At 50.7% G+C, this 13,878-nt stretch overlaps 5 protein-coding genes across 5 annotated transcripts; 2 read left to right on the top strand and 3 right to left on the bottom strand.

Moving 5' to 3' along the window:
* On the bottom strand, window positions 1–1,326 carry PHATRDRAFT_51806 (inner membrane protein; the record flags this gene model as incomplete). The annotated part of the gene is made up of 1 exon (XM_002179196.1): window positions 1–1,326. The coding sequence occupies one exon, from the start codon at window positions 1,324–1,326 to the stop codon at window positions 1–3; it is 1,326 nt and encodes a 441-aa protein (XP_002179232.1).
* A 2,099-nt stretch (window positions 1,327–3,425) lies between these two features.
* PHATRDRAFT_7629 (predicted protein) lies at window positions 3,426–3,698 on the top strand (the record flags this gene model as incomplete). Its single annotated transcript, XM_002179413.1, has 1 exon — window positions 3,426–3,698. A coding segment is annotated over one exon (273 nt), but the record flags the coding sequence as incomplete, so codon positions are not given.
* Window positions 3,699–5,035: 1,337 nt separating this feature from the next.
* On the bottom strand, window positions 5,036–6,574 carry PHATRDRAFT_45218 (predicted protein; the record flags this gene model as incomplete). Its single annotated transcript, XM_002179195.1, has 1 exon — window positions 5,036–6,574. The coding sequence occupies one exon, from the start codon at window positions 6,572–6,574 to the stop codon at window positions 5,135–5,137; it is 1,440 nt and encodes a 479-aa protein (XP_002179231.1). The 3' UTR covers window positions 5,036–5,134.
* A 653-nt stretch (window positions 6,575–7,227) lies between these two features.
* PHATRDRAFT_34853 (predicted protein) lies at window positions 7,228–8,208 on the top strand (the record flags this gene model as incomplete). Its single annotated transcript, XM_002179412.1, has 1 exon — window positions 7,228–8,208. The coding sequence occupies one exon, from the start codon at window positions 7,228–7,230 to the stop codon at window positions 8,206–8,208; it is 981 nt and encodes a 326-aa protein (XP_002179448.1).
* A 4,599-nt stretch (window positions 8,209–12,807) lies between these two features.
* Window positions 12,808–12,996, bottom strand: PHATRDRAFT_8475 (predicted protein; the record flags this gene model as incomplete). The annotated part of the gene is made up of 1 exon (XM_002179194.1): window positions 12,808–12,996. A coding segment is annotated over one exon (189 nt), but the record flags the coding sequence as incomplete, so codon positions are not given.
* Window positions 12,997–13,878: the final 882 nt, after the last annotated feature.

Here is a 13,878-nt window from a genome sequence, read left to right as displayed (position 1 = left end):
CTACAGCACCAGCGTCGCTACCGTGAATCCGGTTCCACCCACCACTAGAGCTCCCGCTCCTCCTACCGCAAACGGTTTCCATCCTACGCCTTGTAGCGATGACGCGGAAGTACTCAGTCCTACCCCCGCCATTGCTGTCCCCAAAGCGTACTTGGAAAGATCATTGCCAATCCAATTCATGATTTGCGAATAGACTTCCACATCGGAAAGCATCACGTCTCCTCCCGACCGCAAAGCCGACATTCCCAAAAATGCCACCAAAAAGGGCGGAATGTACTTGGAGAAGGTGGAAAGGCCCGACATGGTTTCGGGTAGGCGTTCGCCCGTTGACTTGGCTGTGTGCTCCTTGTGGTACACGTACGTCAAAGTCGGAATGGCCACGGCCAAACCTAAATTCCGCACGAGTTTAGTGACGGCCGCCACCTGAAACGCCAATTGATCATCAAACGTTTCCTTATAGGCCATGGCCGACCCCAGAACCTGCGACGTGTCATGAATAGCCACTCCGAGGCACATTCCTACCTGCACCGAATTGCCCTGGCACAATTCGTGCAAGACATAGGGATAGCACAACATTCCCACGGTTCCAAAGGCCACCGTGTTGGCCACAGCTATAGCAATTTCCCGTGGTGTTGCCTGGATTGCCGGTGCTAGGGCAGTAATAGCCGTGACACCACAAATGGATGTACCGGCAGTGAGGAGGAGAGACAGTCGCGGGGGCAACCCGGCCCAGGCACCAGCGATGGGTAAGAACAACATGCCGGCCCCGACGGAAGCGATTACGACGGGAACACTCTGGGATCCGGTGGTAACCATATCAAGGAAAGAAAGTTTGGCCGCAACGCAGACGATTCCCGTTTGGAGGATCGTTTTGGTGGCAAAGACGAGACCTGGTTGGAAAGTGTTTGTGTCGTAGCCTATCGTGTTTTTCACAGCCATACCAAGTAGGATAGATGTGGGAATTCCCGACACGGGAATAGCGAGGGTATCTGATAGGATTGACGCCGCCTGAAAGCCGCCAAGTGCTGTTCCGGCTGCGAGCCCGAGGCCAGGAAGAATCGAGGAAGGAGACGTGACATCTCGAGACGATGCCGGTGATTTGGATTGCGGTGCATCTTCTCCTTTTGTATGGAGCGGCGTCGGGGAGGACCCTGATAGCAGCCGCCAAGTCAACAAGTTGTGATTGTTATGGACGTATTTGAAACGTTGCAACCCGATTCTCCTTGCTACTCGGTAGTGAAACGCCATGGTGCACTCTCGCCGGGAGAAACAAACTGCCGCGGCTGGGTTTGTGACATTTTCAAGTCCCATGCGTTCGTGAGCCATTTGAGGAATTGACCCGATTGGCTGACAAGTCAAACATAGGAGACATGCTGACATAATTCAATTTTACAATGTCCGTGTGACATATGCGTGCTGACGTCGTAGATTCTTGTCTCCCACCGGTTGACGTCGTGATGTCACGTCATGGATGAGAATGTGCCTTGGGTATTCCAAAGCGGGGCTCTTGTGTTCGGGTTTCTGTGTTTACTGTGAGATTCCGTGCCCTCCCCTGACTCGAACAGACGTTCGAAGAACATCCCGGGCCGGAACACACCGCTACTAGTAGAGACGTGTGCGCCGTGCGTGTCTATCGCGTGTGGGAGCCGGCTTCCCGAGCGGAATTCTCGAATCGACGCAAAGGCGCACGAGACACTCTCGCGAACGGCTTGAAGTTTCAGTCAGTCAGAAACGGAAAGACATCCCGCTTCGGCGAGAGACCTCGGACGACATCTCTCGGGGTCCAACACAAACACACACACATACACACACAAAACAGCAACTACCATCGAGAACGGTTGTTGGACCCGACACTTGCTTGGGGTATTCAACTCAAGGTGAGCAAACGACTTCGATTGTTAAATTCTCGTTTGTCGTGATAGTGATCGTGTTGTATTGCGGGTTGGGAGCTACTTTGGTGATCCCGTTGTGGAATCGCCATGGTGTTTTTGAGTTTGGTCGTGAGTGGGGGAGGGTTTCGAAGTTCGTACCGGAAGCGCGTGCCTTCACGGGTCGTTTCGAATCTTCATACTTAGGGTTACGCTTACCGACGCGTGACGAGCCCGGTATTTGTTCTGCGAATTCCGTGTCGAATTCCGGTGTGTGGGCTGGCGCCCACGAGCGAATCGCGTGGGCGAGGTTTCGGGAATTGGTTCCGTTTCCCGCAGTAATCGCCGTAGCACAGTGCCGTTTTCGAAAGCGGGCTTCCCGTTGACAACTAAGTTGTCAACGCCTTGCTCTGTCACCACGACGCCTGCTGCTTACCAATAGCACTACCCGGGAAGGGCGAAAAAGCCAATGACCCAAAGTCACAAAGCATTGCACAGCTACTTGTCGGTTCAGCTTGTACAACCACATACGCTTCCATTCGTTCGAGGTGTGTTGCGTAATTTCGAACGACCACAGGGAAAGCGCGAGATTCGTTCGTTGCCGAATGTTGCTTGGAAACTTGTGTCGCCAGCTGTTTCATTCGTCGATTCTTTGCGAGAATTCCCGACGCGAATCTCTTTACCTTGCTCATTTGATAGTGCAATGTATTGAAGCCTGCTCCCGTCGTCGTTGACTTACACAATATATTCCTTTGCTTCCATTGCATTGTCTCCACAGTCGGTTCCCCGCAAGTCCCAGTCGCACCCCACGAGATGACGAATGGCATTCCTGCTGCTACGGCCACCGCCGCCGCAGCGACGCCAACTCTACCGTTGTCGACACACCGCCGAAGAAGAAGGATGCCTACCGTCCTATCTACCGCGGCTCTCTTGCTCTCGAGTCGCTGTAGTCAATCTGCGGATGCCTTTACGGCACTGCACAACGGCTTCCGAAGCAGCAAAACCTCGTTAGCCTTTCGATCGAACGTGATGGACGGTCTCCGTACCGATGCCTTACTATCGACTTCGAGCAGCAGTCCAACCAGTACGATTGGGCCTCTCCCGACTTGGCTTTCCTACCCACAAGCGCATTTGAAGGACTCGCTGGTTGCCGAACTTTCGCAAGCCATGAAGGTCAGCTTTTTCACCGAAACGGAAACGTTGCAACTACTGGCGGCGGTGGAAGAAGCTGCGGGTGGCGACGCGCATAAGGTGGCCGGGACGGCGGACTTTTTGCGCATTCTGGTGGAAACCATGGAAATGGGACTTAACGCGCTAGTGGCCGCCGCCTTTCACTACGCCGACTGTGTCGAGTTAAGGGAACACACCCGTCTCCAATCCTCCACTTCCCAGACCGCTGCGGCGATGGTTCGGCACGCCAATCTCGATGCCTACTATGGTGAGCACGTCTCGCAGATTGCCGACGACGCGGGTCGTCTCAAACAGCTCGAGTGGGTCGCACAGGTCGTTATGCAAACACACGCTTCTCGGGCGAGTCCGGACGCCCACGATGCCGAAAACTTGCGCCAACTACTGCTTTCGGAAACCCGCGACTGGCGGGCTCTGGCGATTCGGGCCGGAGCTTGTCTCTATAGACTCAGGGGATTGCTCAAGTCCGACTCCTACGAACTCACTCCGGAACGGGTCCGGGTGGGCCGGGAAGCACTCAGCATCTACGCTCCGCTGGCGTCTCGCCTCGGAATGCATCGTCTCAAGAACGAACTCGAGGGTGCCGCCTTTCGAGTGCTCTATCAACGGCAGTACCAGGCAGTTAACGCCATGGCCAAGGAAGTCCAAACAAAGGACGAAAACAACAATATGCGGGATGTACTGGCCGAGGTCAAGAACGACTTGACTCTATTGTTGCAAAAGGACCCCGAGTTCAGTAAGGCAGTGTCCGACTTTACCGTCACGGCACGCGTAAAGGAGTCCTACAGCATGTGGAAAAAGATGCTTCGTCACGGATACAAGCACTTGTTGCAAGTCCCGGATGCCCTCGCGCTGCGGATCGTTTTGAATGCCAAAAAAGAAACGCCGAACGAACCTGTAGAGGTCACGCGTGCGCGCGAACGTGCCTTGTGTTACTACGCACAAAAGTTGTGCACGAGCCAGTTTGCGCCCGTGGCGAATGCACCCCGCTTCAAGGATTACGTCGAACGGCCCAAACCCAACGGATATCAATCTCTACACTACACGGCCACGTACGAATCCTGGAAGGTAGAAATTCAGGTCCGGTCGGGCGAAATGCACCAGGTTGCTGAATTTGGTCTCGCTTCCCATTGGGATTACAAGGCGTCGCAAGACAGTCTGGCGGAAGCTGACGTCGAACCTTCGGATTTGGACCAGTCTTCGGATGCTTACGTTCGTAAAGTACAGGAATGGCACTGGGACCAGCACAACGGCGTGGCCCCGGCTACTGTCGAGTGGGATGCATCCCCCGCCTCCTTTGCTCCGGTGACGGCGTCGGACATTTGGCAAAGCCGCATCCGGGCTGAACGCATTCGAGCCCGCACCCAGCGTCTGGAACCGTATTTGCAAGCTCTGACGGCGGCCCAATCTGATTTGGCTCGCGAATACGTCTTCTGCTTTTTGAAGTCCGGAGACACACCCAAGGTCTTGGCACTACCAGCCGGTGCTTGTGTGCTCGATGCCTTGCGTCAGGGCGGTGTGGACGGATCGGTCCAACTCAACGGTGTCGAAGCATCCATCACGCGGCAACTCACCAACGGAGACGTCCTGACAATTTCGTCCCTCGCGGTGGTTTGAGGGACAGGTGCCGATTTTGCACATACGAACAATTTTGAACCCTGAGACCACTTCCAATATCATAGTATAAAGGCACTCGTAAATATTTCATCACTCGCACATATGCAATCCTCTTAACAGTTTTTATCGATTTGTGTAAGTAACCTGGACAGCGAAACTATAAACACTTTTTGGAATGGTCCGGGCTGATGTCAGATGTACAGGAAGGATTTTTCCATTTACAAAACTGTTTTCTACGTATGGTATGAGTAGAAACAAAAACATATGTCGTTAATTTATTCCCATTTTACAGCAACTAATGTAGAAAACTGGCTTGCCTTCCGACTTCCAATGCTATGTACTCTTTGACCCCGTACCATGCGTGTTGACCCATTCTGCCGACACTACAAAGCGCATTCTAGAGTCGCGCCAAGAGGGGCTCATGGGTGACTCCCGTTGTGGTTAATGCTGCTGGCCCCGATTCAGCTATTCTTTCGCATAAACACATGATAGCGTCTACGGAAAATTGTATCGTCTTCGTACACAATACTGCTAGGATCGATATCCCAGTTTGGGTAGTGCCTTCCAGCGCGTCTCCAAAATCCCTGACTGACGCCTCCCCAATCAAAATATGCTCGACAAATCGGGTAGGAAACCTGTTCGATGATAATAGGCGCCCCGGGTTTGGCAATGCGAATCATGTGTCCCACCCATGCAGCGTACCAATCCTCTTGCAAGTACTGGGCTTTCAGCTTTAGACGTGTGCTCTCGACGTCCTCGTCTTTGGATTCACACAGTGCGATATAGTACCGATCCAAATCGCCTTGGCGCGTGGCGTTGATTTGGAGAGGATTAGCCAACGGAGTAATGTACCCGGTAAAAACGACATCAAACGAATTCGAGGGAACGTAATCCAGTTTGGTGGAATCTCCATGGCAAATCCTACCGTATTGTCCCTTCCCAGGTAGCCTCGTTGCCATGGTTTGGGCGACTGCGACCGATTCTTGCACGTATTCGTTTCCGTAAACGCGCAAATTTCGAACGCCGTGAACTTCTCTCAGAATCTCCAACGTCATAAAAAGGTTCAAGCCAATGCCGCAGGCGGATTCGTAAATAGTCATGCCGTCTTTCACTTCGGCGTACTTCTTACTTTTCCAGTGAAACATACCAGCCTTGACTTCCTCAAAGGTGTGCCCCCAGTCGTCGTAGCCGGTGTTCCGAAACACACTGAGATAGGATGTGAGATTAGTAAGGATTTGCTGACTGACTACGTTGTAGCTTTTGTCTTCGTCAATGACGAGTTGGGCTTTATCGGCGATCTCTGGGCATGTAAAGAGGTCGTCACTCTTGGGGATTGCAATGAATTGTGGTTGTTTGATCGCTTCCGGTGCCATGCTAGGTTCCGCTTGTTTGACGGGTTCCGGTGCCATACTAGGTTCCGGTTGTTTGATCGCTACCGGTGCCATGCTGGATTCTGGTTGCTTGACAGGTTCCGCACGTGTAGTGGAAGAATTTCTCTTTGGGAAGTCTCTTCCATTCGATGCGGACGTTAGATTCTTTACCGGTTCTCGTACAATTGGTTGTGATTTTCCTTGTTCTTGTGGTGCCGAGGAAGGCTTGGTTTCAATTCCGGCGTTCCCCTGTATTTCAGGCGACCAGTGCATGGCCAAGATGGAAATCAGCGCGAGTGGTATCAAAAATTTCCAACATCGCGAAACCGAGGACCTATACCGGGGTGTGGAGGCTACCGTGGAACCGAGGGACGACGTGGAGTTGGACGAATCGGGCGTCCGTCGCCGGCCGTTCGCGTGTTTTCCTCCCCCCACCAACGCTACTCGCTCTTCATTGCGAAGGTTCTCTTCATCAACGATGCGATTAAGTTCTTGTTCTTCCATTTCCAGTTCCATGGAAGCCGGAGGCATGATTGTGCGGACGAAATCTTGGAGATTCGTGACGATACCCCCCCTCTCGAAATCGGTTGTCTCACAGTCAATGCGGAAATTTTGTGCCTGTATTGTCACGACGAACTTGTGGGAGTGAGGGATTGGGGAGGGGGGGGGTCGCGCGAGAGCACGAGCGCGAGATGTGGCAGTGACGAGGTTTTAGCTCGTGATAAATATATCTAAACGAAAAAGTCAACGCACGATACATACATATCGCCCAAACGCTGTAATTATGCGTGTGTCCCCGGTTACGGTAATCGTATTACGTATTTTGGGTCGTACTTACGCCAACGCCGAACCAATCCTATGTCCAACGCATCGGAGAAGGTCGCGCCAGTGATTGGAATTCTCGTGGGACCTCCCCTACCCGGAAAGGACCCCGCGCAGGGTGGGGTTTTGGTCGGGAACGTCGGTGTCGTACATTTTACGTATTCACTTTTCACTCGCCCGAGATTTACAGTTGACTGTAAGGGTAATTCCCGTGCTCCGTGGTTTGGGTGTGGAAGAACACTCCCTTTTCTGCCAATTCCCACTAGAGAACGCCATCCTTCCCATCGAGCGACTCTGCTACTAGTAGTACAACAACAACAACAACAACAACAACAACAACAACAACAACAACAACAACAACAATGGAAACCAAGATTACGCTGTCCGAATTGATCAAGCCGGGTAATGTGGCGGTAGTGACGGGGGCAAGCTCGGGTATCGGTCGGGCGGCCTGTCTCCGGTTTGCCCAATCCGGCATGACGGTATGGATGGTGGATGTGGATGAAGCCGAGCTCGGGTTGGCGCACCAACTGGTACAACAGTCCCAATCTGCTGCCGCCGTCGGATCGGACGGGAACTCGACGCAAATTCATGCTCGTGTGGTGGACGTCGCCGACGAAATTGCCGTACAAGAGTTGGCGACTGCCGTCTTTGCCCGGAACGGGGCAACCCACATTCTCATGAACAATGCCGGTATTGGACTAGGAGGAGGTGCTTTGACCGACATGACGACGGTACAACGTGTGCTGAGCGTCAATACGTACGGGCCCATACACGGATGTGTGGCGTTTGTGCCCAAAATGAAGGCGTCCGACCAACCAGGTATGGTGATCAATACGGGCAGTAAACAAGGCATTACCATGCCGCCGGGAAATCTAACTTATAATATCAGCAAAGCGGCTCTGAAAGCTTACACGGAAGGACTCGAACATGAATTCATGCAGGAGCGAATGGAAGGCGTGGGAAAGTTGCGAGCGGCACTCTTGGTTCCTGGATGGGTCAACACGAGTATTCTTCTCAAGGCACAGCAGCACAAGGCATCTCAGCAAGGTCAAGACTTTGCTGTGTCCTCCGTATCATTCCACGAAGAGAAACCGGCAAGTGGCGCTTGGATGCCCTCGCAAGTCATCGACTTTGCCATTCAAGAAATTGATGCGGATCGATTTTACGTAATTTGCCCCGACAATGACGTGGATCGGGAAACGGACAATATGCGCATGACTTGGACCATGCAGGATGTAACCCACAATCGGCCACCTCTTTCGCGTTGGCATCCAGCCTACAAGGACAAATTCACAGAATATGTAAAAGCGGCGAGTGAAAACAGAAAGAGCCAAGCGTGATACCCTTTACAGTTAATTACAGAATTTTGCCTTTTTCACAATCAATAATAAAGTTGTTGGTGTTTCATATTTTCATTGACAGTTCCTCTATTTCTAAAATCACTTCTCGATTCCAAACATGACATCCAGAGAGTTTATACTTTTCTCTTCCTTCGAGTCATCCTCGTCACCCGCTGCCCACAGGTCAGTCCAGTCTGATGCGATACTGGGTGAGCCATGACTTTCCCTGGACAGAGGCTGATGATAAGTCAATTCAACGGATCGCGGCGGTGCACGGTACTGTATTCCCATAGCCTTCGAGACTTCCAACGCAAAGCTGGCCACGTCAGCCAAGCTTGTTTTTAGCACTTTTGCTTGCTGCCAGGAATCGCGGTGTTGTAGCACGACGTTGTATTCGACGAAACCACAGTCCACCTCCACACGAGTAACACGAAAGGCCGTAAAGCCAATCCATTCGCGTGGTCGGTTTTGTACAAAATGCTCCAGCGCCGCTCGATAGCTACCGAGTTTAGCATATGGCGTGTGAAGGGGAAACTTGAGCAAGAAGCTCAAAATTGCTTGTCGCGATCTTTCCCAGTTGATAATTCTACTGCTGGCTAGAGACCCGTTCGAATAAGTTGCGACTTCATTCGATGCAGCCAAGATCATAGTCGTGGTGAACAAATCGACGTCCTTGACGAACCAAGTGGCTGACCCGGTTGTGCAGGTATCCTTTTCTACATCACTTACATGGACACGGTCGCCGATGTCAAACGGGCGTCGGACCTGAGGTTAGACAGCGATGCAAGAGTGAGGTTTCTGTACCCAAAGGGCCCTAGCAAAGTGGTATGTAAGTTAAGCACGCACGCACCAATATTAATAGCAGTCCTTCAAAGTACTTCGATGCCGCATCCCGAAACATGAACGCAAATGCAAGGACAAAAGCTGAAACGCTTCCAAACAATACGAATGGATCAACGCCGACGGCATACAAAACAATACACCCCACACTGGAATAAAAGCCAATGTTGATCACTTTCTCAAACGCGCCGTCTATCCTCGAGGAGCTAGCCACGGATGCTCGGAGAAGCCTCATTTACTTGTAGACAGAATCGACGGATTTAACAAAATCAATCAACGATAAATTACCTTCCCGATCTGGACGAAAGAGCTTTACAATTTCCAGCAGCTTTGCTTCATTGAGCAAACCGTCCGGTTCGACAGCGATAAGCGCCAAGATATCAAAGTTTAACTCAGTATGTTCAGGACTACATGTCAATAGATCACGGTAGACGTCAAAAGCCGAAGTTACACAACCGTCACGGGAATCTGCTTTTCCGAAGGCAACGGAGAAAGGAAATTGCGAGTTCAGGCACGACAAAGATTGGCGAAATTGTATAATTGCATCGATCCCGATCCCCTCCTGATTGCGATTACACCCGTGAGTATTAACTAGATGCAGAGTTGTACACGGTAGCACACCACCTTACCTCCTTTTTCCCAAAAACCTTGGGCTCTTCCCAAGCCCCCAATGCATGCCCTATCGTAGCGCGCTGAGATTCAGTGAAGTCGATAACTCCAGGTATCGTCCTCTGACTTGCTGAAGGTACGTCCGACTCAACCGATGCCTCCGTGGTCTGTTGCCATAGTCTTTCGTATGCCACGGAATCACGGTCGTGATCGCCCATTTAAATTTGTATTTCTTCACATCTCTAGCTAATGTAGCGATCTCGCCTATCATGATTGAGTTGCGCATGGTATCAGCCAATTTTTCTGCATAGTGGTCAAACGTTTGGCGCCCTAAAAATAGCCCCAGCCAGAATCTCTTTGCAGTGACAGCAACACCAAGACATGCAGCCGTCAACAACAGGGCAAGATAAGTCTTGTCTGACGTCACTTCACCAGAGGAGTTGTTCTTGTTGAAAAGGTCAATCGACATTTGAAAGAATAACCTGAAAGGAAGATACAGTAAGTGACGAAACAATTGGCATCGTAATATAGCTACCATTGATAAAGCAAAGCAATCTTACCAGTGGCGGGCAAATTCGTGATTTCCGTACAGGAACAATAGATCGTATACGGCCCACCAGAATAGAAGGAATGGCCAGCCTTTCGACTGAATTGTCCATAAAGCAAGGTGCGGTCCAAACATTCGAGCCGGAAGGCGAGTTCGGAGCGCGATAAAATCAACTACGAACGCTTGCGTTGCCCTTGCTCCTGAGAAAGTCAAGACTTGGCGCACACCAACAAAGAGAAGCCACCAGGAAACACTAGCTTTCCTTGATCTCTCTCTTCTAAAAAAAGATCCAATCAAGTCAATACCCCTTCCTGAACCATCGCCATCCGTCACCGTGGCATTAGGCAACTGATGGAATACCTTTTGGGACTCAATGCATTCCTCTTCTGTACCACATGGTGGGTTGCCAAGCACGTAGTACAAGAGCGCGGCGGCGAGCATGCACGGAAGAACGAATCCTAGGGCAACGAACTTGGTATAGGCCAACGCACTTCGTTTTCCTATCTTTATCCATTCTTGAAAGACATGAAAATCGGCTTTTGTATCGGGCCTGAAGCAAGAATCTCTCAAAGAACGACATTCTGAGCGGTCGCTGTACGTTCTTTTCGCTCTCTCATCTGCTTCCTCGGCATGCGGGGCTCTGCCAACTTCTGGGTTAGCATCGGCATTCTTCCCCGGCTTGTTTAAGGCGCCGTTGAAGTTGACGACGGCCTTCACCTGACCCCATCGTTTTTTGGAGTTTATATTAGAAGGATCGCCTGCTGCCTCGCTTACCGACGCGCATCCCAGGGTTCGCGTTGATTTGCTTCGTTGCGTCAGAATTGCAGCATTGTTGACGAAACGATCTGCGTCGGTAGCACCCTCCTGCTCTTCAAATGTGGTAGACAATCCCAACAAGCTTTCATCGGAACCGCCTTCACTGTGTTGCATTTGTCTCATATCCGCGGCTAGCCTCCATAGATTTTCGGATGTTCTTGGCTTCAACTCGATGTTCGTCACAGACCCAGAATTTCGTTCCCGAGCAATGAAGAGCTCTGCCTGCTCATCAGAAATTCCATTGAATATGGCAGCGCTGCCTTGTACAACAGTATTGGACGGTGTTTCGTCGAGCGAACGTTGTATGTATGTTTCCTAGGGAGAGAAACCGTTTGTGGTGTCAATTTTAAGCCATGTTTAGCAAAAATCCTTCAGGCGAGAGCTGTGGGCTTACCGCTTCGTCCTCGAAAGTATAACCTTTCAATAAACATTTTACTGTCATCCTATCGTTCTCTGTTACTTGTGATATGTCATCATTGAATGATTCTGCATGCTGCAAACCACCACTAAATTTCAAATCCCATGATATTGCACGATTCCTGTGTTTGAAGGAAAACAAAAGGGAAGAATGAGCTTCCATCAAAAATGATTGAAGCGTAGAGCTGTATGTTGTTTCCCTTACCGACCAACCTCAGGCACATTGGAAGGAGGATTCAATACCTGACTCAGTTCAAATGAGTTCGGCAGAGAACTGCTGCCACCAGCTTCAACTGCAGCAGCCTTCCCGTGCTCGGAAACGGACGAGCTTCGTAGGATAGATTTAGGTTTAACGATGTGAGGATCGTCGTCAGAATATGCTACAGTACCGGAAGCTTTCACCATGTTGTCGTCATATACATAAGGATCAGGAAGAAGACTGCCCTTCAGAAGGCGAGCTCCTATGCCAAAGCATGGCGGCGTACCACAAGTCTCAGGATGCCTAGTAGAATTGTAACCATTGTCGATTTTTTTTCGTCAAGAGGTCTCGCTCAACACAGACCGCGAATCGACACAATACATTGCTCCACAATAAATCCGTGCCGAGATGTTCGCGCCAAACTATCCTACTGTAAAATGGAAATACCGTACCTTCCACCAGCTCGAGAAATCGAAAGCGCTGTAGGAAGCTGTCCGTGAATGCATTTACAAGCCACAATGCAAATGTAGGCAATGATAGTGCCAATGGCAGCTAACAGTAAGGTGTGTTTAATTTCTCACAGCTATGATCCCGTTGCACTTACTTTTGAGCCTTGCGACAAATCGCAAGTCAGAAAAATTAATCCAGCGGCCGGAGCTGGAGGAGCGGCCAAGCCCCGATCCCTACTTTGAACAATGCCCAAAAGCGATTCATCATCGGTGGGTTGTCGGACGACTTCAATCAAAGCGGTAGCCACCAGTATACGGACCATGCGACGTAAGAATCTATCTCCTGTGAGCTCAACAACCAAAACCTCGGATCCTCCCACTTTCGTGACGCGGGCTTTGGCGCGGTGAAGCGTACAATGAGTTGTTTCGGTAACAACTTTTCCGTAGCTTAATCCCACAAAATCTAGGGACCGTCCTTGTATGTGGTGCAGTTTTCTGTCCATGCGATCGGCCAACTGCTCCGAGTCCGCTTGAGGAACAATATTTTCCAACCTAGTAGTATCGATCATGTATAGGTACGACCGTGACGTGGTACCAAATGTTGGATGGAATTTTTCATCAACGGCTACAACGCTCCAGCACTTCCAACGCATGTCGGGTCGGTGTCGTTTTGAGGCTGAGCTGAGGATTTCCTGCAAATCGGCCGCTGTCACATTGGGAAAAGTTCGGACTCGCCCGATTTGACCGAGAGCGTGAACACCAGCGTCGGTACGACCGGCAACGCGAACGTTCACCGCATAACCCAAGGCATCCTGCATTGCATCCTCCACAATTTTTTGTACCGAAGGCTTCTTCGACTGTGCTTGTCTTTGCCAACCGCAAAAGTCGGACCCGAAATATGCAAGATCCAGTCGGAAACTGCACTTTCGACGGGTTCGAGCTTGCGAAGCGCAGTACAGAGGAGGTGGTCTGACGAAAACTCCTTGGTATAAGAGATCAAAGCCATTAATGTATTCAGAAAAATCGTAGGGATTGCCCTCGTCTCCAATGAACGCCGAACCGTCGTCATTGACGGATCTTTTGGTTTCCAACACCAACGCTCTGCTCATGATCGCCTCCACCGTGGTGAACGGATCCGACTTCCACAGATGATCCAGCAATTGCGCCACCAACGTGCTCTCATCGTCCGACACTGCCAAACCTAGTCTTTTCACACGAGATCGGCTGTGAACGTGGGGCTCGAGAGAAAAGGGACAAGCCGACCAGGCGTGGGTTGTTTGTTGTTGCTGATGTTGCGGCAGAATATGTAGCAGCATCCAAAACACAATTGGAGCTTGCGACCAATGTGTGATCATTGCGATTTATGTACGCATTCCTTACGTGCTTTAAAGCGCTAGTCCGGACAAAGTTCCTTGTTAGAATCAAACAACACCGATTTGGAGTCGGCCGGCATCTGCGTTTTGGTATACTGGCCGTATGGACTGCCCTGCCCTGTTCACCGTCCACGGAGTTGAATTTCGGCAAGTTGTGCGGCTGTGAACAGGAAAACGACGAATACTATCATAAGCATAAACTAGGTAACCACGTCACAAATCGGAAATTTCAACGACAGTGACATAGCATTTGTATTGAAACACATAGACGTGATTATATTCCTTGTGTCACAAACGACGCAATTCCTAATTGCAAGTGACGCATAAGCGCAATCTTCCTGAAAGCAGGATTTTGTCATTCTAAACGAGTCCTGCACAGATTTGACCCTGGCTGATCGATGGGAATTTTATTCACTGTCA

This window comes from Phaeodactylum tricornutum, chromosome 6, assembly GCF_000150955.2.
Source record: "Phaeodactylum tricornutum CCAP 1055/1 chromosome 6, whole genome shotgun sequence".
Lineage (NCBI taxonomy): Eukaryota > Bacillariophyta > Bacillariophyceae > Surirellales > Neidiaceae > Phaeodactylum > Phaeodactylum tricornutum.
Note: the sequence above shows the minus strand (reverse complement) of the source record. Positions and strands in the feature narration are given on the sequence as shown.